This window comes from Haemaphysalis longicornis, unplaced genomic scaffold (assembly GCF_048455015.1).
Source record: "Haemaphysalis longicornis isolate Haplotype H1 unplaced genomic scaffold, Haemaphysalis longicornis Haplotype H1 scaffold_4, whole genome shotgun sequence".
NCBI lineage: Eukaryota > Metazoa > Arthropoda > Arachnida > Ixodida > Ixodidae > Haemaphysalis > Haemaphysalis longicornis.
Genome location: NW_027526361.1, coordinates 62,730,701 through 62,755,154, shown reverse-complemented (window position 1 = coordinate 62,755,154; position 24,454 = coordinate 62,730,701). Strand labels below are relative to the sequence as shown.

Below are 24,454 nucleotides of genomic sequence, written 5' to 3'. Positions count from 1 at the left end.
CTCGAACAGCGTATAATTCAGACGTAATAGGTTAGTGGTTTGACGAACTTCGAAGAAAATTAACCGGCGAGAATTGAAACAAATCTTTACAGCAATCACCCCCAATGAAAGACTTGAGGCTGTCCAGACTGCTTGGAAGGGTGTACGGGTAAGTTATCCCTCCTGCCTCAATTACTCCGACTCTTGCTCTCAATGAGGGGAAATCCTCACTTTTTTAATGTTCAGAGTGATTAATGTTATCTTTTTGTTAGCTGGGGAAGCAATCTATAGGTTGACGTTAAAAAAAGTAACGACGTTTCTATTCTTACTGCAGCCGGCGTTTTGTTATTTTGGGGGTGTTTGTGATTATGAATTAAATAAGAGGAGTCCCATACATCTTTTTGTAAATCTAAGACATAAACATGTATCCAAAACGACCAAATAAAGTGAAGGCAAACAAGGAGTTGCAGTCTGCGCGCGGACGAGGGGGAGGGGGTGAGGTGCTAACGTCCGAATTTAGCACGTCCGGTAGCGGAGCTAAGAAACACATGTGGGGCAAAGCTAACCAACACGAAACGCGTAGACATGCCCGTCTCTCTGTTTCCTTACCCCGTACATTGTCATCTTCGAATACGGTTCACGACAAGACTGTTTTAAACAATCCCTGATTCGTGCAAACCTTTTCAGCACCTTCGAGGGAGACCTGCCTGCCCTATTTGTCACTGACCCGGAGCTTATCAAAGAAATATTTGTGAAAGAATTCTCGTCAATTTCGTCAACTTCGGTACGTATTCCGACATTTTACCTCGCAGCTCTTTGAGGTATGAGTCTCAACAAGCGGCATCCAGATCACACTCATGCATTCAGACACGCAAGCGAATTCATGCAGCGAAAATTGCCTTCTTTGCCATCATTCTACAGTTCTCCATCGTCACCTTTATTCCCTGAAAACACATCAGTATACCATTTATGTTTCAGCACCGCGCTACACAGCTCTCCGGCGTACCAGTTAATCGCGATGGCATGAGACTGTGTACAGGTGACAACTGAAGATTGGCGCGAATTATTTGAATCAGCCCGAACGAACAGTAACTCACGGGCGTTGCTTTCTGAACTGGCTCTCGCAAGCAGCCGCTTCATTTCGTTGCACGGTGACGGCTCGTCACGTGATACCGCCAGCACAGTTTCCAGAGCAGGGACGCGGCTGAAACAACGATTCCAGGACCCAACTTCAACGTTCACGCACATAACCTCTCCTAAACGGCCATCACGAGGGGCGATCGAAAAAAACGGGGCCTCCTCCCACTATCGTGCACATACGAGAGGCCAACGAAGGGCAGGCGTCCTGTATACTGCTAAACCGTAGCGTGAGAGCCCCAGAGGGAGCAAGTCGCAGAAGCGAACCGATGCGAAGAGCGAATTCACGCGCCCAGATGAGTGAACGAAACTTTATTACTGGGGTCGTTGGTTTTGTGGCCTGGTTGGGTAACAGGAAAAGGGGGGACTGCAATGACATTCACCAGGTCAGTTCTGCATCGGGCACAAACTCCTGCAAAGGAATAGTAGTTGCTCTTGATGCATCGAGGTCAGGAAGTGACACTGTCCCTTCCTCCAGTATGATGATACCGGGACCCCTGTGCTTGTTTCACAGCGATGGGACAGCAGATGTCAGACCATTGGATAGGCACAAGCATCGCGCGTGCAGCCCATCAAGTGCCGTGCTCTTCCTCGGCTTGCCTTGTGTAGTCCACCTGAGAGGGGGCCCTGCGAATCTTTGCTTGCAGCGTTTTCTCGCCACTTGGCCAGTACATCCTCAGTAATGGCAGCATCCATTTTAGACTTGTAAATCAATACAACTTATTACAAATCAATTATTTATTATATTATTTATTTATTGTAAATCCTTATTTGTTAAGCATTATTTATTGTAAATCAATACAATGATTTAGCATTGTAAATCAAAGACCTTTCGTCCGGCGCCCTAACGGGTGGGCTTTGTGGGAACCTTTCACCTCCCGTTTTGCTAGCCGTCTTAGTCCCTCGCAGCGCTCGTATGTACCAAAAGGCGGAGGAGTTTGACGGACCAAGACGGACGAGTGGAAGCGTATCAGCTCACTGTATCGGCGCTGTTGTAGATGTCACCTGCATGCTCCAATACACGGTCTACATACACTACCGTCATCTAGAGCACTGAGTTCACCATATACATACTGAGTAAAATCTGCAATAACCAATGTTTCTTAATGAAGGCCCTTCCAACCGCATACACGCTTTCTGGAAGCGTCAATAAATTAGTTGCAGTGAAAGGCTAAGAAGATATAATAGCAAAAACTTTCAACTGAGGCGTTCGATAGGGTTATCATCGACAGCCTACTTAGGGACACTGCAGGACGAAGGCCTCTCCCGTGTACCTTCAACTACTCTTGCCCTGCACTGCCCCGAGCTCATTCTTTGCCCCCGAATTTTCTTATTTCGTCCCCCTTTCTTATTTTGTTCGTGTCTGAGAACTAAGCATCCAAGGAAATTACGTATACGGGCCGGTGAAGTATTGCGCAAAAACACACTCCAGGGGGCTGTGTCTGAAGATGCATCCCCAAAAGCCCTTCCGGAGGCCACCACCGATTCCCCTCGCTTCCCTAAACGCACAACGCTTGTGAATTAACCTCCTTCACCCCAAAGATGTTTCCGATTCATTAGCAAATAAGCAAATTGGCTCGCTAGTGATAAGTTATCTAGCAACACGATTAAAAAAGTGGCCGCCTGGTGGCTACGGCCATTTTAAACAGAAATCTAGCGGGAAGTGTACATCGCTAGTGTGACAAGATAATCTCTGCAGGTACTTGCCAGACCGCAGTAGCCAGATGAAATCGTTCGTAGTGGGCGAAGTTTGCCGCGTGAGAAGTGAGCACATCCCCGCTCTCTCTCTGGTCAGGTTGGCGAGTACTATCACCCGCTGCTCGACTACATGATGAGCCTGTGTCCGGCCGAGATGTGGCGCAGGATTCGCCCGCTGCTTCTGCCCGCTTTCGCCACTGGAAACTTGCGGAAGGTAAGTTCCCGTGCATGTTCAGGTTTGTGAGACAGTGCCATGAAAAGCAACTTCGTTATGTGACCAGCGACATCAACTCCCTGGGGCTCCCATATTTTTTGTTTAATTTAGCCTCCAATAGAAACTATACGTTTGAACAATAGAGAGAGGAAGTCTTAAAAGGCACCGCAGAGGTTAGCCCCACGAACGGCGGGGCTTGCTAGTCTAGATGGGAGTGAAAAAGTGAGGCAAACAAAAATAAAACAAAGGAAAGAAATGAGGTATAACAAAAAAAGACGTCGAATAAATTAAATAAAATAGCGGTGGAGAACATTACAAGATTTGTGGAACTCAATGTTGGAGAACCTCAGTGAATCTCTAATCTGTTATAAAAGTCAATAAAGCATTTCTCCCCAGCTTTTATCGAAGTTAAATAGAATGACTTATGGACTAAAAAAGAAAGTCCATAAGTAACTCTGTAAGTAACAGTGAAAGATAACCACCACGGTGCGTAAGAGCATAGCCCGAGCTAGGGATCTTCTTAAGTTCTGTGAGACGTGAGTACTTTATTGGCGCTTGAACGAACTTTGACGTGATATTAAAGTACTGACTCGCACCTTCTGCGACCATTGTGGCACCACTGCTCTTGCTTTAGAAGCTGGTGGCATTCAAGAATGTAGCATTTGTGGTAGGCACCCGCGAAAAGTGCCCCTACAGACATTTTTTTTTTATCATGCAGCTGCACGGTGACATACAAGACTGCGCCCACGAAGCAGCAGCGCGTCTGGTAGACTTCTCAGAGAACTGCCAGCAGGTCGATGCAGTGAGGTGAGTAGCCAGCACAACCGGTTTATACATTGATTAGAAAACCTGTTTCAACAATTTCGATCATCTTTGTAAAATTGAAAGGAAGTTGAGGGGAAGTACGTTTTGGGTGAGGTATATAAAATTGTGTTTTCGTAAGGTCGCCGACGTCAATGCGTTCAATAAATAAAATGCTTTTACAGTAATCATGCCCATTTCTTGAATACGTTGCCAGCCAGTGAATGACACAATCAGTAAACTAATAAATGTACTAGAAATACGGTTGGCGGCAGTGGCGAAGGCAGATTTCATTTCAGGGCGTGGGTGGGGCTGGGTGGTTTTACAAAAAAGTAAAGGAAACTGGAGGCAGAACTTTGTTAGTAGAGAAAAAAAAGTTAAAACAATTAAAAACAAAGCCAAAAGATCAATTCAAAACTTTTCAATTCCCAGCCGCGGCGGCCGCTTTTCCGGTGGAGGCGAAAAGCAAAAGCGCCCGTGCGTTCGAGATTTCGGCGCACGTTAAAGATCCCCAGGTGGTCAAAATTAATCCGAAGCCCTCCTTTACGGCGCGCGCCTCATCGCCTGCGTTGCGTCGGAGCGTTAAACCCTACGATCAATCAAATTCAAAACTTAAAAGCCTTAAGAAACGTATTGTTTCAAAATGTGAGGCCTCATGCAAGCCAATGCCTCTAATAAACCCGGAAAATTCGGGAAGGGGGGGGGGGGGTGCAGGTGATACACCAGCTATATATACATCCAATATATACAACAAAGCGGTATACAATCTGAAAGACCGCTGAGCAAAACTACATTGCACGACGGCAGAACTGCAAGTAAAAGAGCATATTAAAGTGATGGTAGTGCTAGTAGTAGTAGTAGTAGTAGTAGTCGTAGTAGTCGTAGTAGTAGTAGTAGTAGTAGTAGTAGTAGTAGTAGTAGTAGTAGTAGTAGTAGTAGTAGCAGTAGTGGTAGTAGTAGCAGTAGTAGCAGTATAGGTAGTAGTAGCAGTAGTAGTAGTAGTGATGGTGACAGTACCAGTAGTGGTATTAGTAGTAATAACAGTAGCAGTAGAAGTAGTAGTAATACTAGTAGCAGTAGAAGGAGAAAGCAATTTTATTTGGTCTGGTTAGATATCTCCCAGGGGGTCGGGCCCGTAGGTTATGGCCCCATTTGCTGCCTGGTCGTCCAGAACTGGGCTGGAAAGAGCACCTTCTCATTGGAATAGGGGAGGGGGGGGGCTGGAATTGGAACTCGATGGGGGTTTAAGGCACTCCCGAGGGGATTCGTAAGGGCTTGGGGGTCTGTCTTCAGGCGAATTGGACATCGGTCTCGATACACGGTGTCACATTCCGCATAGACATGACGCTGGAAGTTTCCCTTTCAAACGCACTGTCTCGTTTCTTGCTGATATTTCTTTTTTTATTTTTTTCTCTTCCTTTTTCTCGGGACGTCTTCCCATTTACGCAGCTTTTTCGGCCAATACTCAGCCCAAGTTATTGCAAGATGCGGACTTGGAGTCGAAATCAGCTCGTCACATTCTCTCATCGAGGGGTTGGTTCCAATCGCTTTCAGCGACAAATGCCCTCCCATGCGACAGGCTACCCTGAGTAAGTGCTCACACGTGTTCTTCATTTTATCATGCAAATCAATATTCCCTAGCTAGAAAGACACAGGGCATTGCTTTTATATCCTTACAATACATTCATCTTGTTCTGGTGTTTTTTAGATGTATCATTGAATGTTCGGTTTTCTGACGTCTTTGCTTGCACCGTTCTGCGGCTGCGGCACCCTGCCGCGCCCTTTCGGAACGGTCATGGGCTTCCACACCTGGACGTCCCTTGAACACTGTGGGATTTTGAAAGGCCCATGTTACCAGAGTACCTGAGTTGATGGCATGTCAACGACGGCGAGAAGCGGAGAGGGTGGTGATGTGTTCTCAGCCACTCTTCGTTGTTTTGTCGCAGGTTGGCGCGACTCGGTATGCGAGACAGCTGGCCGTTTATTCGCGGCGAACGGCAGCACATTTGATGCTCAAACTGTAGTTAAATTTGTCCTTTTGTAGCGAAAGCTACACTGCGCTACCTCGGGCAGTCTTCGCGGGGTGACCAGTTTTGAGCTTGAGGGCTATAGGTCAAACCACACCGCCTTCCGAAAGCGCCCGGCACGGAGCAGCGGCCCGATGTAGGGGAGAGATAGGCGAGGAGGGAACGGAGACGTGCGCGGGAGCAGTGTCACCACTTGGCGGAGGAAGGCGAGGAAGCCGCCGCCGCAGCGATAAGCGCTCGCCACGAAGGAAGGCCAGGAGGCCACGTGCGGCGCAGAACCTTGTGCGTTGGAGGAAGACGAACATCTAACTGTGGTCGCTCGTATAGCGGCAGTGAAGCTTTCGCTATCAACTAGGGTTAACCAAAGTTAAACCACAGTGATTGTTTTGTTCGTGGGGTGTGGGCCTGAATTTTAATTTTTTGTGCGCGTTTGGATTTTCTCTTTTCTTTGTGCTCCGTGTCATTCTCAAAACGTGCGCAATTTGCGAACCAGCGCGTCCCTGCGCCCTGTTGCTGGTATACTCCCAGAAGTGTTGAAACTTGGGCTCGTTGGCACATGATCGAAGCAATGAAGAAAGCGTGATGGACGGGACACAAAAACAAGAAACAAACAATTCCGCTGTCTAACAGCCATATGTTTTATTGAGTCGAGGCACCGGCTTTATGCATACGAGGCAAACCTTACGCAACAAGAGGGAAAGAGAAGAGGGCCAAGGGGGCTGCAGAAATAAAGGTCTAGGAGACACAACAGGGTAACAACATAGGGCATGTATCAATTCGAAATATGTACAATCTGTTTTTTTGTGCAGCGAGACACGGGCCACACTAACAGAATCATCGCGGGACAGTTTATTGCAAAAAAAACACCGTCAATCTCGCGTGCACTTTGTTCTCGATAGCGAACTACGATCCGGCTCATTTCAAACAATGGGCCAAACTTGACCCAAAAACTCTTCCATCAAACACAGGGGTGTTTTAACCGTCTTTCTTATGACGGTAAACTATCTTTTATGTGATATTTAACTTGCTGCTTCTCGGCTACGAGCTAATTGTGCTTTTTTGCATGTTACAACACCTTTAGACGCCCATTTTCTGTAACTCAGACTTTTATGTTATTCTTACAGATCTCTTCCCGAATTTGGCCAAACTGTTAAGAATCGGGCCTATCGTTCATCACCTTGCTCGTGATGGGGAAAAAGTGGCGAAAGAGCTGATTCAGCTCCGAAGGAAGCCCGTTTGCGTAAGTGCGCTGCAGATTTTGTCAGCCTGGTGGTACTCTATCATGTCCCATCTACTATAGTATTCCAAGGACCTCACGACAGTGCCAGCTGTATTTACAGAGTACTGGTGGCCCAAAGTGACTGTATCCGGTGTTTGAACAGAGACGCTGTTTAGCAAATCGTTATGCTTCGCGTCCGCAGTTACAAATACCAAGGAATAGCCGAGCGCGCTCATGTGAGTACGGGCCTCGCGACGACCGCCCCGCAGTTGAGAGAGAGAGAGAGAGAGAGAGAGAGAGAGAGAGAGAGATAGAGAGAGAGAGAGAGAGAGAGAGAGAGAGAGAGAGAGAGAGAGAGAGAGAGAGAGAGAGAGATTAAAGACTTTTTTTCCCGTCAGACTAAACCTATTGGTGTTCTTCAGCCAGAAGAACCTTGCTGAGCTGGTCGTCGAGGGCCGCCGACGCCAACCACACCCGCCAGTTGGGAAGAGGAGCGTTGGGGTAATGAGGGGACTGCTGGGCGACTGGACAGGAGAAGATGATGTGCTCAACATTTGCGTACGTACAGGCGCAGTTGGGACAGGATGGGTCTGAGCGACGACGATAGAGGTAAAGGCGTGCCGGAGTGATTAGAAAGGCTGAATTTCCCGAAGGGTGTGTACTTGTGCAGTATATAAAGAAGTGTGGGGTGACGGAAGGGTCTGAAGTGAGTGTCGGAGATGCTTGTAGTGTTGTTTGAGGGTTTTCTTGTAGAAATATGCCTCGTCCGCTACGGGCGGGGAAGGCCAAGGGATCACCGGCGTCCGGCTAGTAATCTCGCGGGCCAGCTGGTGAGCCAGCTGATTGCCGGTGATCCCTGAATGGCCTGGCACCCACACCACATCAACCGAGGCAGGGGAGAGGAGCGAAAGAGATTCAGATATGTCGTCATGGAGATCTTCGGGAAGTCGGTTGTCGCCAAGAGCTCGAATCGCCACCATAGAGTCAGAGCAAATGTGATAGCGGGGAGAACGGGGTTGCAAAGTGAGTTCTCTAGCTGCGTGGACGATCGCCGCCAGTTCGAGGGCTAAGGGTGAAGTAGGATGGAAGAAAGGGCCTGCTGTGGAGGTGATTGGGGGGCCAGCGGGGCTAGCCATAATGACACAAGCAGTGAAGCCCCGAGTAGGGTTATATGCGGCGTCAACATAGCATGTGACAGTGTCCGGAGAGAACGGCTCGTGGTGGTGGGCACGAGCTTGTCGTCTTCTCTCGTGAAGGCGTGGGGTCATGTTGGACGGAATGGGGGCACAGCGGAGGTTACGGGAAGGGGCCGTTGGGGGTTGTGCAGAGGAAACTCAATGGGCCGAACGCCCGCCTGCTGCAACAGCCAGTGGCCCTGCTTAGAACCAGACAGACGGCCCAGCTGTCGATCCCTGTGGAGGCGCTTTAAAAGATCGGGAAGAGGAAGGAAGAGACCTGTGGCGTATAATTTTTCTGTAGATGCGTGCATTGGGAGATGCAGGGCAGCTTTGTAAAGTTTGTTAAGGGCAGATTGAACACTTCGCCATTGTGTCTGGGCTAATGTGCAATATGGGAGACAGTACAAGATTTTGTTGAGGGCGAAGGCTGTTACCAGTTGACAGGTTCTCTTGGCTGTCGTTGGTACATTCCGGTTGTTATAACACTCAAACCCGAGCCGACTCCTCACACACCACGCATTGATTGGTTTAGGCGCATCCACATTAAAGTCACCAACAATGATGGAAGGCGTGTTTCCATCTTGTTGCACGGGGCGCGGTACAAGGTCATGAATTTTAAGTGCAGGGCACTTTAAGGGGTCGGCTTGTCGTCGTAGCTCGTCCGGGGCCACGGTACACAGCCACCGTAGTCACGCCGCGTCCCCCACCCAAACAGAGGCTTTGACAATATCACCGCTTGGCCTGGTATGGATCGAATCTGGGCCACTCGCGTTACAAGCCGATGTCAAATCCAATGCGCTACATAGGCACGTGTTACTCATATGCAAAGTGTTAGGGGTGATCTTTCGGTTTACGCGGAGGCTAGGCCACAAATAAGTACACAATATAATATAAAATAAGAAAAATTGTGATTTAATGCATGAATTACCACAAATTAATGAAAACTCAATCTAGTGCACCTTCAAAAGACTTTTTAGGGGCTGTGACGTCCTCTCTTGACTGTTTTCGGTATCAACGTCAGGCTGATGCTGAAACTAGTCACGAGAGGGCGCCACAGCTCTTTTGGTGGATCACTGCTCGCACTTGACAGCTTTCACGGTGACTGAAACTGCTCGCATTTTTTTTCAATGTCCCCTTATTTCCACAGGAAAGAGGCTGCAATGCACCGGGGTTCATTTGCATCATGACGATTAATATTTTGTTCCTCACGCGAATGGCACAGACGTCAGAAGTTGATGTCTGGACAGTGCGTTTGCAAGAGTTGAGCGTAATAAAATTTATAGGGCTTAACGGGAAGGTCGCCCTTAGCTTACACGGCCCCACCAGCCACTATGTGGTCTGGACGTTTCTAACAGGCAGTTCCAGTGTATCACACAACTTGAATCAGTTTATCAGTCTACATTTCAGACAGGCACGGGAGAGGCATGTGCTTGGTATCGAAATCAGGAGTGACAAACAGAGAATGCAACCCAAGTGATTCCACATTGAGTAGAGGAAGCGGCAGGGAGTAGAGTTTGTCGAGTAAAGTCTTGCACCTCTCGGTCACAGTAGCGAGCACAATGACGAGCAGGGTAGCTGCCGTCAGAGACTCTCGACTGACCAACCAATTTCTATTGTCGTAATGCTGTCGCCTTGTCGCATTCAATTCACATCAGTAGACTTAAGTGCACCCAGTAATTAGTCTAGTCCAGTGTCAATAATCCAGTCCAGTTCAGTGTCAATAGCCACCTGAATACATGATTTGCTGTGCTTTTCCAGACTTCAGTGCACGGATATTTTTTTCTTCCTTGTTTCTCAGGAAGGAATGGAGCTGCTACAAGCTGCTTTGGAAAGACTAAATGTTTCTAAAGGCTCCGTCCGTCATTCCTCCGATAGAACATCAATGGATCACAGAAAGAAGCGGTGCGAACAAGGTAGCTTTTTTGCTATCATTTTGGACTCTATCCACTACAACGAGGCGCGCGTCAAGAAGAAAGCGGCCCACGTACAATGTCGGAGAAAAAAATGTAAACGCTGGCCCTACAAGTCGGTAGCCGGGTCTTAAAACCACCTTCTGCCACAGACATTGATAGCGTCTAAATAATGGCCAGAATCGCCACAAGTCATTTTTTACCGACCGAAGCCAATATGCAAATTAATCAGGCTTTGTTCGCTCCCCATGTTAACTTCTGCTCACGTGAAAGGTACACTAATAAAACTAAAAATATAAACTCACCGTTTACACAAGAAAGCACCGCACAGTATTTGTTATGCCCCATTTGGGCATACACACGAAGAGCTATTTCCATGCTATGAGGTAGTACCCCTTCCGCGAACATACAAGTTCCCTCTCTTTTATTTTTCTTGTTTTAAAATTATAGCCTCAAAACCTTTCTGCACTCAAAGTTCCGGTTATTTAAAAATAATATTGAGTGACGCACAATATTCCAGGATAACTGACCCGTATACCACGCCCGGGCTCTGATTATTTATGCAGTCGCTAGCGTACACCTCACCTGTTTTGCGAAGGACGAGGAACGGGGGTAAGAAAAATGATGCATCGAATGCAGGCAATGCTTCCGGCGTAATATGCAGTTAGGCTTTTATGAACTGCGTTCAGTACACTGGCGTTTGTTTAAATTCCTATCAGCCACGTATCTTTTGGTGACTGCTTGACGTGCGCTTGGTTATTGAATTTGTGTGCTTGATGTTATGTAAGCTTCGGGAGCTTTAGAGCCTTTGCCGTTACTTGTTGAAAGTAAAGCAAACTTAGCTCTCCAATCACAATTACTTTGCCACTAATTTTGACATAGGTGTCAGTCGATATGCAATTTTGACTCCCACGTTAGTAGATCGGAAAACGAACGCTCATTTCTTTCAAGGCTTTCCGGCGTTTTGTAAATTAACATAACTTTTTGCTTCCGCCATTAAAAGTATTATTATGAAAAGCAACGAAAACCTACATAACGGCCTCTCAACCTGACTTCACTTTCAGATTTCACAGAAGACGAAATGATGGCTCAGTGCGTTGTGTACCTTCTTGCCGGCACGGAGACTCCTGCCTCCCCCTTGGCAGTCGCAGCGAGTTACCTGGCCAAAAATCCTGATATTCAGCAGAAGCTCTGGGATGAAGTGGACCAGTGCTTTGCCGAAAATGTAATGATTAAGCATTCACGTCTATGCTCGATGATTTGGTTTACAAAAGCCAGTGGAAGTTCATATTTTTAGCTATGGCTTACCGAACTTCACATTTTGGCACATTTGACGGCTTTTCTTCTGTTTATGAAGTGTCTCTATCCTTCCGATAAGGAAAGAAATTTCGTAGCGCCCTTCATCACGTTCTTTTCATGAAATGTAATCGCCAAATAGTTGCTTATACATAACACTGTGCGCAAAATGTAAACCAACTTACTCCACATACCTTTACTCTTTAGACTGTTGTCGCGAGCTGTAAACCCTTCAGGTCTTGCAAGCATGCATAAGATAATTGGGGTCGTTATACTCGAGGCGGCACATAATGCCGCCCATATATAGAGCTATGGAAGTACGTAAATACGAGGCGTCGGGTATTCTTTAAACGACCGTGTTGTAATGCCCTCTCTCCACTAAAAAAAGGTTGGTTTCTAAGTGTTCATGTAAAAAAAATTTCTTGTGCGGGGTGCACGAAGTTCTCGTACAAAGCGAGAACTCTTTGTATGAACGGCTTTCTACATCCCAGATGATTTCCGACTGCAGCCAAAGACAAAGACAAAAAAAAATGTCTTTCAATGCGCACTCGTCAATAACACTTCTTTCTTTGTCCTAGGATCAGGAACCCAGTTTTGACGACATAAGTAAGCTGAAATACCTGCAAGCCGTCATATCAGAAGCTATGCGAATAAAGCCCCCTATTCCAAGGTACGCTTCTTTTTTTCTCAGCACCAATGCAGTCGAATTCAGTAATGACCTACAACGCGCGGCCCCGTGATGGAGAACGCTACGAGGTCGGACAACCGTCCGGGTAAAAGAAAATTGATTGCGCGATTCCCGCGTCATTCAATGCCCCCTTCGTGCTTCCGATTTCCCGTGACGTCTGTAATCTGATTGCTGCGAAACGATCATTGCCGACGCAACACGCGCATTTCCTCCGCTAAAACCTCAACGATAAAAAATAATAATAATTCCGAGGACACCGAGCACTCCTTATTACTGGTGAATAAGAAAGAATTAATGTCTTCTCGAACTCTGCAGGGCATCCTGCACCACAATAGCACCCTGGTGACTACTGCGCCGTTGGGCGAAGGGAGCAGACCGGCCGGAGTGCGAAGCTCAGCACGCCGAAAGAGTTAGCCCCCGCGCTCTCCTCTTTTCCCCATGGATCTTCGCATGCCCAGGCGTTGCCTAGCTGTGCGCACTTCACCTCTGCGTTTCATTTCTGAAGCATGCGCTATGGGATGTGTCGCAGCCGATGAGGGCTGATGTGCCGTTTCGTTGCTGTAGACAACGCCGACGCCGTCTTTTTCGCTCAATCAGAAATTGATGATTTCGCATAGAGAAAAATCCCAACATATCGCCCGTCGCTACAGACCAGCACGCTTCGCGAATCGGCTTACGGGGCGCAATACGGATCTGCCCCACATAATTAAAAACTGTAGAAAAGAGCGCAACTGATCAGCGATATCAGTAGCGCTGACTGCTTCGGAAACAACTGAACCCTGTCATATTCTTTCGGTTTCTACGAGCATCCGCGGCGGCAGTAAACAACAAATGTATTGCACCAAGATGGCAAGTTGGGCGAGTTGATATGGGTTCATAATGAAAAAAAAAAAAAAACAGCGCAAGAAAGACGAGGACCAGGAAGCCTACCGACAAACTGCGAGTGCTCTCAGACACGTATGATGGGTTGTAGGTCAATCTGAACGCGTACGCGGCATTTTATGTATACGCCATTATTATCCCCGTAATCCTAATACTGAGCGCCAGTGGTTCAGCTTCCCCCCCAATGAACTCGAGTGACGAAACCACGCGCCAACAAAGCAAATTCGGTGAATGACAGCAAAGCGCAATCCCATTCGACTAAAAGTGCGATCTGTGCTGTGGCGATGCGCAGTGCAGAACATCACGCCTGCATTGCGTGCAGGTTAAACTTTTGAGTCAAATCCTGTGCTCCACATCGATGTTTGCCGTAATATCATCGCCGGGTGTGTAGATTGGTGAATCGAGTGCATTGTGGGGAAGATGAACTACAGGATGGCCTTAGATAGATAGGGGTCTGCGCAGGCCTCGGGGTTAAAAGAATATCAGAAAATTATGCAGTTCTTACGGGTTCTCACCCCGAAGAAAGCATTGCACCGTTTTTCATTGATCAAACAGTGATAACAGGGTTCAAAGACATTAACAACTATGACTACGACAAGCTAAATGTTGACCTAAGCTAAACTAAACTTCGTTTGCACAAATTTTCAGGGACACCAATACCATACTGAATAGCACAACGTTGTGTGACGTTCTCCTAGCGGACGGTGTTGCAATGTAGTAATTTCATTCTGTGTCTCTTTTTATGTGCTAGGTTTTATCCACGCTCCATTTGAAAATTTTAGAACGATGAAAAATGAGTACTGGAGTGTAGTGCAATTATTGTATTGATTCACGCATGCGTTTGTTGGTCACTGGAACCACAAGCTGCTATACAGACGAACTTGTTAAAATAATATCATATCTACTGCGTCTCCAAAGATGAGGAATCTGCAAGACGAAAAAATTAAAGCCGTTCCACTCAATGTGAAAGCTGTCGGAAGTGCAGAGCGGTGATTCGCCACAATGGGCTGTGGCGCCGTTATCCGCTCACTGCTACCACCCAATGCAATTCAAATTCCCCGCCTTCGCAGTGCTCGCATGCCCCTGCCTGAAACTGCGCCGGCGGAAGTTTTGTTCTTTTTGTGCTTGCTTTTCCTCCCACACGTGCAGGTGTTGCACTGCCATTTTTTCTCGCATACTATCGTAAAACCAACCCAACGAGCGTTCCTAACTAAATGGACGCGGTAGCTGCCTGTTAATTACGTATATTTTGCCTCCAATGTACCTACAGTTTTCTTTGCGCTAAACAACTGGGAGATGTATGAAAACGCCAGCGGTTCAAGAGTTTCGAACGCTTATGACTATATAAACCGTTCGGCTTTCGAAGCCACCGGGTTACGCCGCAACGACGGAACGCCGTGTGGCTCTACTTGGGTCCAGCGAGCGAGCAACGACGACAAGGCGAGGCCCTAAAGTGTTCTGCACTTAAAAAGTTCGCTGTCAGCACATTCCATAGCGACGCCTTAGTGCCTATTCAAAAACTTTCTTTTTCGTGGTTTAAAATTCTCGGCTGTTTCTTTAGCGTGCGAATTCCAAAGTTGAATCAATACTTAAAGGGACCCTGCAACACTTTCTTCAACTTGTTTTGAAATCTAAAATGCTTGCATAACGTAGTCACCCAACACACCCAGTGCTTAGATTAGGGGGTCGCAAAGTACTTCAGCCAAAAATTACTGCTTTATGCTCATCAGATAACTTGGAAAATCGCTCAAAAGATTTATTTCTTTTCCCGGTCTTGACGTTCTTCGACGGCCCGAATCACGTCACTGAGGCCATGTAGCGGCTGTTGGCCGGTTTTCCTTCCGTTGCAGCAATTGACGCTTTTCGATAGCAACTTTAAAAATAAAGCCACAAAAACAAAGCCGAAACGGAAGGCGTATCTGGTGCAACAAGCAAACACACAGTGCTGCTCCTTGCTGGCGATAACTGTAGCTTTAGCAGTGCTTCCAGGCGCAAAGGAAAGAGTGAAAGCGTTAATCGAAAGTGTTGCAGGGTCCCTTTAATGTACTCGAAGTACAAACACGAAGTAATGAAACGGAAGAACGTGGACATCGTGTGTAAGGCATGAAAAGGTAGCGGCGCTGCTGTATGTAACCGCATAATTAACAAATTCCTATGTTATTGTGTTTTCAGACTAGACCGGTGCGCTGTCAGAGATGTTACCGTCGGAAAATCGAGAATAAGGCTCCGCAAGGGTACGCCAGTGTTCGTCTCAGTATATGCCCTTCACCACGATCCAGAGTTTTTTCCAGAGCCAGGTACTTTCAAGCCTGAGAGGTAGGAACATTTACCATTCTTTTATAAGGCCTCTGCAGTGTTTTTCGTTTTCCGATGCAAAAATCTCGCTGAGCTGACGTGTAAATGATTAATTTATGTTTTTTGGGTGGGCATTTGAGAGAGAAGGAGAAACCACTTTTATTTGGGCCTCTGGTGTTATCGTGGAGGAGGGGCGGTGTGTTTCATGACGGATTCGAATTCAACTTGCATGACCGGTGCATTGAAGGGTTCAATAATTTAAACCAAACAAGTTTTCATGCTTATATATGTAATCACGAATAATAAAATGCTGTAATTTCTGCGATATGTGTAAAAAATTTTAGAGTTCGTGGACTCAAACAGCCTTTCTTCTAACATTTAACATTAATTATGCTCGTCTTTTGTAAGAGTTACAACTCCGAATTGTTTCTCCGCCTTTGTTTCTCGCCTTTCTTGCTGTTTCCTCGAGCGGTATACCTACATGCTCAATCGCGCTAAACCCATCATAATCGTACACAGTGAATGCATTCCAGCTTCCTTGCAGTATTATTTGACATCTGGTTCGCCCGAAATTAACTTGGCTATGAAAAATGCCCAGAACTCCTTATAACTCTCCCTCGCTTGCTGTCCCCTCTTAGGTTTCTCGATGACGACACCGAGTCCGAGCGGCGGTACACGTTCCTGCCGTTCGGCACTGGACCTCGTGCGTGCATCGCGATGCGCTTTGCGATGCACGCCATGAAGGTCTGTCTGCTACAAGCGATCCGCCACGTCGAGTTCGTGGACATCGAACGGACAGCACAGGTGCACTAGCCAAATCACTTGCTAAAATCAAAATAAGAGTGAGGAGTGATAAAGTGAATGGCGGTATTTTCGTTGAAATAATTGATTCTTTGGTAGGAGAGAAATTGAAATTTTGGAGGTTCAACGCGCCGTAGTCAAGATCTCCAGATTAGTTTTGACTAACTGGGTATCTTTAAAGGAACCATGCACCATTTTCGATAAGCGCCTTCACTTTTTCTTTTGCGTCTGGAAGCACTGCGAAAGCTATAGTTATCGCCAGCACGGAGCGGCACTGCGTGATTTGCTCGTCGCACCAGATACGCCTTCCATTTCTGCTTTATTTTTGTTGCGTTTTTTTTAAGTTGCTGTTGAAAAGCGTTCATTGCTGCAACTGAAGGAAGACCAGCCAACAGCCACTACATGGCCTTAGTGAGGTAATTCGAGCCGTCGAAGAACGTCAGGACCGATAAATAGAAAAAACCTTTTGTGCGAGTTTACAAGTTATCTGATGGGCATAGAGCAGTAATTTTTGGCTGAGGTATTTTGCGACCCCCTAATCTAAGTACTGGGTGTGTTGGGTGAATACGCTCTGCAAGCATTTAAGATTTCAAAAAAAGTTGAAAAGAGTGTTGAAAAGTTGAAAAGAGAAAAAAAGTTGAAAAGAAAAGTTGAGTGTTGAAATGTTAAAAAGAGAAAAAAAAGTTGAAAAGAAAAGTTGAGTGTTGAAAAGTTGAAAAGAGAAAAAAAGCAGGCCCCGCGGCCACGATCGAACCCTGGTCCTCGTGCTTAGCAGCACGACGCCTTAGCCACCGAACCACCACGACGGGTAGAACTGCGAGAGAACTCCGTACAGCCCTGGGTTGCTCTGCTGTCGATCGATTTGACCTCGGGAAGCGGAACGTAACATGCACGAAGCGTAATGCAGAGCCGTGCCCATCAGTGAGGTGCAGCCTGTGTTCTTGCCGCGCTTCAAGTCCGGCTCCTGATCTGCGCTTAAGTGTTATCGATTTCCAGGTTAAAGGCAGAGTGGAGTTTCTCGACTAAAGGCGGAGGAACTGAACCGGACGCCAGCCCTCACTCAAAGCCTCATTTCGTAGGAAATTTTGAGAAGTCGAGCTTCGGGCATGAACGTGGCGTCAGATGTATCTAATCCAACTCAGTTATTCGATCGATCCGATCTTTCGCATTTGAATTTCTCCGTAGCACCGTCCGAGGTGGAATGACCACAATAGTTTTCTGACAGTGTTGACAGTGAACGTTATTTTGTTTAATTCATTATGGGTATTTTTAGCACTAACAAATTAAGCGGATAATGAAGACATAATACAACTTTGTTTATTTTGAAAGCACTAGGCTCCAGTACCTCCCTCAACTCCATTCCACCCATGAAAGACGTTTTCTAACCAAAAAGAAAACGCTAGAAGTATTAAAAGCTTTCAAAGTTTCCCGCTACAGGGACGTGTTATGGGCAGTATCTAAAACCATAATTTTCGTCGTTAACTGCACGTTGGCATTCAAGTAATGCGATCAAACGGGACTAGAGGCGCCACTGCAAACATCCAGTCATGTGTCTGGACGGCTGTAGTGACGTCATAGATTCTGTGACGTCATAGAAAAGTTGCTGGAAAGTGGTGAGGGGGTCGCCACTGCTTCACATGTTTTCTTTAATGTCTGCATTATTTGTTCGAAGATTGGGACAAAATTTGTAGTATCATTGTTACGCGAACAAAGCAGTCTTTCTAATCAACCAAACTTGTATTTTGTCGTCATGGCTCCTTTAAAACAACACTTTTCTCTTTTCCTATTCGCAAGAGATTAGCAGTTGTCGAATTAGTCTGGCCTCTCTCTTCTTCCCTTCTTCATTTTTAGTTTTCCCCCGAAGCTCCTTCAGACGACCAGAAAGCCCTTCCAGGAACACTGTTTGTAAAGGTGAAAAAAAGGGACAACCAAGCATCATCTGAGCGAGACGTCGGTGGCGTGCAGGGCGACCACGTCTAAGCAACCTGCCCGAATGATCGTCGGGCTCCCGTTACAATGAACCCAAATATTGCATGCATGCTGCCACGAGGTTATTGGGGAGCACTTATTCTTTTTGTAAATACTTCATACTCGTTACCTGCAGTTTACTTAGCTTAGATACAGTCCTTTTTTGTGATTAGACCTGTGCTGTGGTCGTTGGAGCCGAAATAAAAAAATGGAACAAAAACTGGGTGGCATCGTCTCATCACAGAAGGTTGCGGGCCAGCGCATCTGCTCGGGCCCAGTCGACCAGGCAGTCTTAGTGTTCAAGTTGTTAGCCGGTGAGCCCTCTCTCCGACATCTGTAGTAAAGGGGAGGGTAGAGGGGGTGGGTATACGTGTCTGGGAGAGGAAGGGGGAGGGGCTTTCCTAATCCTCATCATAATCATCCTGGTTGTGTCCACTGCAGGACGAAGGCTTTTCTCCCAAAGGTTTCCAACGACGTCTATCGATTACTAGCCGAGTCCACCTTTTCCCCCCCAAATTTTCGTAGTTCATCCCTTCATGGAGTCCTTGGCCGACCCCTATTGCATTTACGGTCTATTGGCAGCCACTGCGTTAAACGGATGGGCCGCCGGTTGTCCCGCATGCGCATGACGTGAGCCGCCCATACCCATTTTTTTTCGCTTTATTTAAGCTGTAATGTCTTCTACACAAGTCTGTACCCCTCAGCGTGACTGCTAGCATTCTTTTTTACCATATCCAGTTGGGCCGAATTAAGTTTCCTTTCAAGTCGCTTAGTGAGACCCCAAGTTTCTGTCCCGCACGTCATTACTGGAAGAACGCGCTGGTTATATACAGTGGAATCTTGTTAAACCGTACCCGCATAAACCGTAGTTTCTTTTTATGCGGAGTTAAGCCGACTCCCCTACTCGGTTTCCCTTCAACCTATAATGCATTCGGTTAAACAGTAGTGACGGTTAGTACGTACTTTCTTCGCGTCCCCGTCAGGTATGGTTTAACGGGGTTTCACTGTACTAGCTTTTTAAGTGACAGAGGAAGCTTAAGCAGCCCACCCCATGTTTATTCCTCGGGTGATTTCCTTTTCGTGATTTCGATCAGCACAGATGCAATCGCTTACTCTTTTCAAGAATTCATTGCCTACCTTGAAGACGCGTTCCTTGGCACGCTCATCGAACATGACCTTTGATATTTTGTGCTTATTTTAAAGCCTGCAACCAAACTTTTCGAGCACAATTGGCGAAGCATGGTCTGCAATTCCCCACTGGTCTGACTGAACAAGACAATGTCGTCTGTGAACCTTAGGCGGCTCAGATATTCCCCATTTATTCGAACCTCTGTATTCCTCCACTTAACCTTTCTGAACACACCCTCCAGACAGGCTGTAAATAATTGCGGAGATGTCGTGCCCCCTTCCTGGGCACCTTCTCTTACAAAATACAAAATGATAGTAGGTCCCGGGACGTTGCTGGCAGGGCAGTTGTTAGGGTATGTCGTAAGAGATATGTATGTGGAGAATGGGGGCATTATAGAAGACATGCGCGAATCTACTATGCTGGGTGATGGTTGAGGAGTACCGCAGTCTATTCGACACTGGCGGTAACAATAACGCTTTCAGTATGGCGGAGTGGGATGGAAGGGCAGACGGGCCAGGCTTTTCGCGCATATGCGTTTCCTAATAAACAGAATCAGCCGACATCTAAGCTAGCTTTGGTGGTTATATCTTAAGAGAAACCTACCTAGAACACACAAAACCACCAAAACTGAAGTAAATAACAGCAAGAACAAACCTTAAATGAACCGAACAACCTAATTGTAAGAAAAAAATTACGCCCACCTCCCCTAGCGGGAACCCTGGTGTGATGCGACGCTGAGGGGGGGGTTCAAGCGCAAGCGGAGAGCAACCGTCGACCGAAAGGCCGCTGAACTCGCGGGGGCGGCATCCCGAACGCAGCAGCAGCGTCGACCATGGCCGGGCTAGAGCGGCGGACGCCGCAGCTGTAGCTCTGCCGTGAGTCGGGAGAAAGAAAACGGAGAGGAACGTCTTTCGAAGGGTGAGACAGCGGAACCTAGCCATCCTGATGTGCTAGCTCGGTGCTATACCACCGCTCGACACAAGCGCAGACAGGAAACAATTCGGCATGTGAGCGTAGTGATTCCCATTCATACCGATTTAAACTAGTTCCTTTAGTAAGTTTGAGAATTGCGAGAAAGCGGAGGGAACTTTTATAATCGCTATTTATCAGAGCCAGTTGCTACTTTCGCTTTTTGTAATACCGTATTTACCCGCGTAATGATCGCACTTTTTTTCTGGAAAATTCGATGCAAATTTAGGGGTGCGTTTATTACGCGGGGTAAATTTTCCCGAAACATGTTTGAGCACTGAAAACGCGAGCAAGTTGTTGGTCAAAATTTTTACTATAGGTCTCATGAACATTAAAAACTTATAAACAAAACCAATCAATCTCCGCACAACACCACCAGTCGCTTTGCAAAGTGACGCAAAATGCAGTGTTGTCGTGAATTGCGGTACGTGCCGGAACGAGCTTGCTGCGAGGTGACAACAGTTCGACCAAAAAGTGGCTGCCACTGTCACAGCGAGGGACATCAAAACAGACATGGCTACCAACGCAGCAACCGGAGCGCGTTTTTTTTTCTTTGTCTTGTGAGTACATTATGGGCATTTAGTGAGAGTTTCTTCCTCGTTAATATTGAACACATGCTTGCCGATATAGCTAATATTGCACAATGTCCCCTATCAAAAACGCACGACCATCATCAGCTAGACTTGGCACAAATACGACATATTGCTGCGGCTAGTTCAGGGTGCGTTCATTGCGCGGGAAATAAAAAAATCGAACTTTGATGGCAAACTGCAGGGTGCGATCATTATGCGATAAATACGGTACCTCTTAAAACACAACCGAATTGGTATTCACCAATTTAGAAAACGGAGTCCCATTCGTGGCAAGCAGTGCGCAAAAGGTAGCGTTTCTCTATACAGATTTCTGTATGCGGTTTGTACATTTTGTTTTCTCTCCCTGCAAACCATTAACGTATCTTTGCCGTACGACCACTTAATTCCGTCGGGTGCGGGTTACCCTGGAGGTGCTGTCGAACAAATTAATCAAACCGTGCGAAGGCACCGTGCAATGGACGCGAATCTGCACCAAAACAGACAAACAACGGTCGCTAAACAGACGACAAAGCCGCACGGCCGACACCGACGCCGGCGAGCAGGCACTTCCGCGCGGGGAACGCTGGGTATATTCGCTGCACCATCTCTAGTGTGCTCCGCAATCGAAACACTCCCCCCTCCCCCGGCCACCGCCTCCGCCGCGTTGGGAGTTTGTTGTCCCGCACGCCCCGAAAGAACCATTGGCTGGTAGAGCTAGAAAGCTTTGCTTTAAAATAACGTACAGTCATTGTAAATTTTTTTTCCAACACGAAAGGTTTCTGGGCCACAAATAATTCAAAATGTAAACTCAACGTTTAACTCTGACCAAACTATTTTATGACAGTACGTAAGAACGGTGTTTCCTCTAGCTTTCCAGTATAAAACGTTTCAGCCCCGCTCGAGAGGAAAGCTTGTACTTTGAAATTTCTGCGGACTCGGTACTTTCTCCATGACCTAAGTAGTTTTGACAAAGGGTGTACATATATGCTTCCTCAGCTAACTGATCCAGCGTTTGACAGCGTGGCATACGAAGCTATCCCAAGAGTTTACGTTCGTAGGGCTGCGAGGACGTTTGCTCAAGTGGCTCTGCGATTACCTACAACATCGCTACGTCTATATGGTCACCAGTGATGGCGCAACGACCGAGCATCCTGTCACACACGGAGTTCCTTAAGGCGGCGTCTTAAGTCCGAATCTTTTCAGCATATGCGTTATACGCCTGCCAACGGTTCTTCCCTAAGGCGTCAATATTTCGCTGTACGCAGATGACATCTGCATTTAGGCATCAGCCAAAAACCGCCGAAACATTCGCGCCGCACTTCAGTGAGCGATCCTGGCGATGCGAAAGTACCCGAGTTGCTGCGGGTTGATCTTCTCCCCTCAGAAGTGTGCAGCGATTGCGTTCACACGGAGTGACGTCTCACGATATACGCTCAGTGTAGAAGGTACGCAGATACCCTATGTCAAACACCACAAATTTTTCGGCGTCGTTTTGACCATTCGATGTCTTGGACTCCCCATATTCGGCAGTTGAAAGAAAGGCTCGTGCGCATTTTGCGCATGCTGAGTGGGCAATCTTGGGGATGCTCCGTGTCCTCTCTTCTTAGACTCTATCAAGCACTCTTTCTCGGCCTTTTACGCTACAGCCTGCCGGCCCTGCAACTGTCTTCTACAAATTTGAAGGTCATAGATTCAGTGCTGGCGAGAGCGCTACGCGTGTGCCTGCGTCTTCCCAAATGCACATCGACAATTGGAACATTGCGGGAAGCTCGGTGCCTCTCTGCGTCAGTGCTTCAACATCAGGAGTGCCTTCGAACGTCTCTACGCCATGTCACTCGGTGCCACGCGCATCATCTGGCAGCCATCACTGCATCGCATGTAAAAGGCTTGCTTCCAGCAAATTTTCAGCGACCTGTCAAGGGAGCATTGCCACCGTGGATACTCGCACCATGGAATATAATAACAAAAATTTCCGGAGCAAAAAGTCGTCCATGCCCGCACCTTCATTGAAATTTTTCACACTTGAATATATATTTACCGTGTACGCAGGCCACACGCGCGTTTATGCGGACGGCTCAGTGACTGCAGAATCATCTGCCATTAGCGTGTGGATTCCGTCGGTCCAGTGCACAATCAGGGAAAAAATGAGCCACAAAACATTATCCACCGCTACTGAGCTCGCAGCTGTAAGGGCTGCCCTTCATTTCATTGGTGCACATCATGCTCGGCGATTGGTGACGTTCTTAGACTCACGGAGTGCTTTGCAAGCTCTAAGAAGGCTGTCCAACCACTACAGTCAGCTTGTGCGTGAAATCAGTGAAATCCACACAGCGGTAGTGCGCGAGGGCCATCACATCGTGCTTCAATGGCTGCCTGGTCATTCGGGAATAGAAGGAAATACTATATCTGATGCAGCCGCCAGCGCTGGCCACTCTCTGCGTAACACGACACAGCTTCCTTTCTCTCGAAAGGATGGTTGTGCCCTTATCTATCGAACTGGTTGGAGAGAGCAAATGTTGAAGTGGCAGCACCCTCGCAGCGGATATCCACCTCTGCATGGAATTGACCCTTTCTGTAAATTCCGTGTTCCACTCGACCTAACCAAAGCGTCTGAAGGTGTACTGCATCGTTTGCGTCTCAACGTGGCTTACACCCGAAGCTTCAAGTTCAAAATAGGGTGGGAGGATTCACCACTGTGCCCCACGTGCGCTGTGCGCGATACTACCGAGCACTTGTGTATATGCCCACGATTTTCCGCTGCGCGAGTTACAGCGGCGAGCTGCCTGTCTCGTGTACGACGTGGAGCAAGCCTTCACTTGTCTCACTTTCTTGGACCCTGGGCCAACAGCAATGACTCATCTTTAGAGACAAAAATTCTTTTGCGTTTTTTGCGAGATTCTGGACTAGACAAAACTTTGTAATTCTTTCATTGTGCGCATGGCTACATCTGTACGTGTTTGCGTCGTCATCTACGCTTTGACTCCTTTTTCTTGTTAGGCGCTCTGGGCTTCCTGGGCTCCATTCGCTCTATTTTTTTTTTCTTTTACTTAACTTCATTTAGGGTTTTTTCCTTGCATTTCATTGCGGGCCATTTTCTCTCTCTCTATTGTTTTCTCTCTCCATTGTTCTCTCTATTGTTCTCTCTCTCTATTTTCTCTCTATTGTTGCTTTCCCGATCTCTCACATTCACTTCACTGCATTGTAATCACCCCCATCTGGCGTAGCAAGCACTGCCGCTAGCAGAGCTGACCTCTCCAGCCCACATTAAAGAGTTTTCTCTCTCTCTCTCTCTCTCTCTCTCTCTCTCTCTCTCTCTCTCTCTCTCTCTCTCTCTCTCTCTCTCTCTGAGCCAGCCATTGGCTGGCTCAGAGAGAGAGACTATATAGACTATATAGACTATATATAGAGGGAGACTATATAGACAGCGAAAACCGACTTCAAGCGAACAAAACCACCAAAATTGAAAAGAAAATGGGAACCAATATTTAAGTAACCAGAAAACAATCATGATGTAAAAAATATTCTACAAAAATACTGGAACTGACATAAAAGAGGCAGAACCACAACGGCGTATAAAAAAACAGTAGCTGAAGTTAACCGAAAGGCAGCAAAACTACACTAAATCCTGTTTATAACGCACAAAGGTGTCATATATGTTATAAATAGGTTTAAAAGTAGATAAAAAATGTTA

The 24,454-nt window shown here is 47.0% G+C and overlaps 1 protein-coding gene across 1 annotated transcript in view; it reads left to right on the top strand.

Moving 5' to 3' along the window:
• Positions 1-18,296, top strand: part of LOC144180378 (cytochrome P450 3A24-like) — a 28,043-nt gene extending 9,747 nt beyond the window's left edge. The window contains exons 3-14 of the mRNA XM_077708743.1: positions 93-148; positions 667-763; positions 2,912-3,028; positions 3,747-3,835; positions 5,279-5,418; positions 6,981-7,096; positions 10,052-10,166; positions 11,228-11,388; positions 12,038-12,129; positions 15,202-15,345; positions 15,963-16,128; positions 17,977-18,296. Of these exons, the coding sequence (XP_077564869.1) occupies positions 93-148; positions 667-763; positions 2,912-3,028; positions 3,747-3,835; positions 5,279-5,418; positions 6,981-7,096; positions 10,052-10,166; positions 11,228-11,388; positions 12,038-12,129; positions 15,202-15,345; positions 15,963-16,128; positions 17,977-18,105 (1,422 nt within the window). The 3' untranslated portion in view covers positions 18,106-18,296. The remainder of the gene's footprint in view (positions 1-92; positions 149-666; positions 764-2,911; positions 3,029-3,746; positions 3,836-5,278; positions 5,419-6,980; positions 7,097-10,051; positions 10,167-11,227; positions 11,389-12,037; positions 12,130-15,201; positions 15,346-15,962; positions 16,129-17,976) is intronic.
• Positions 18,297-24,454: the final 6,158 nt, after the last annotated feature.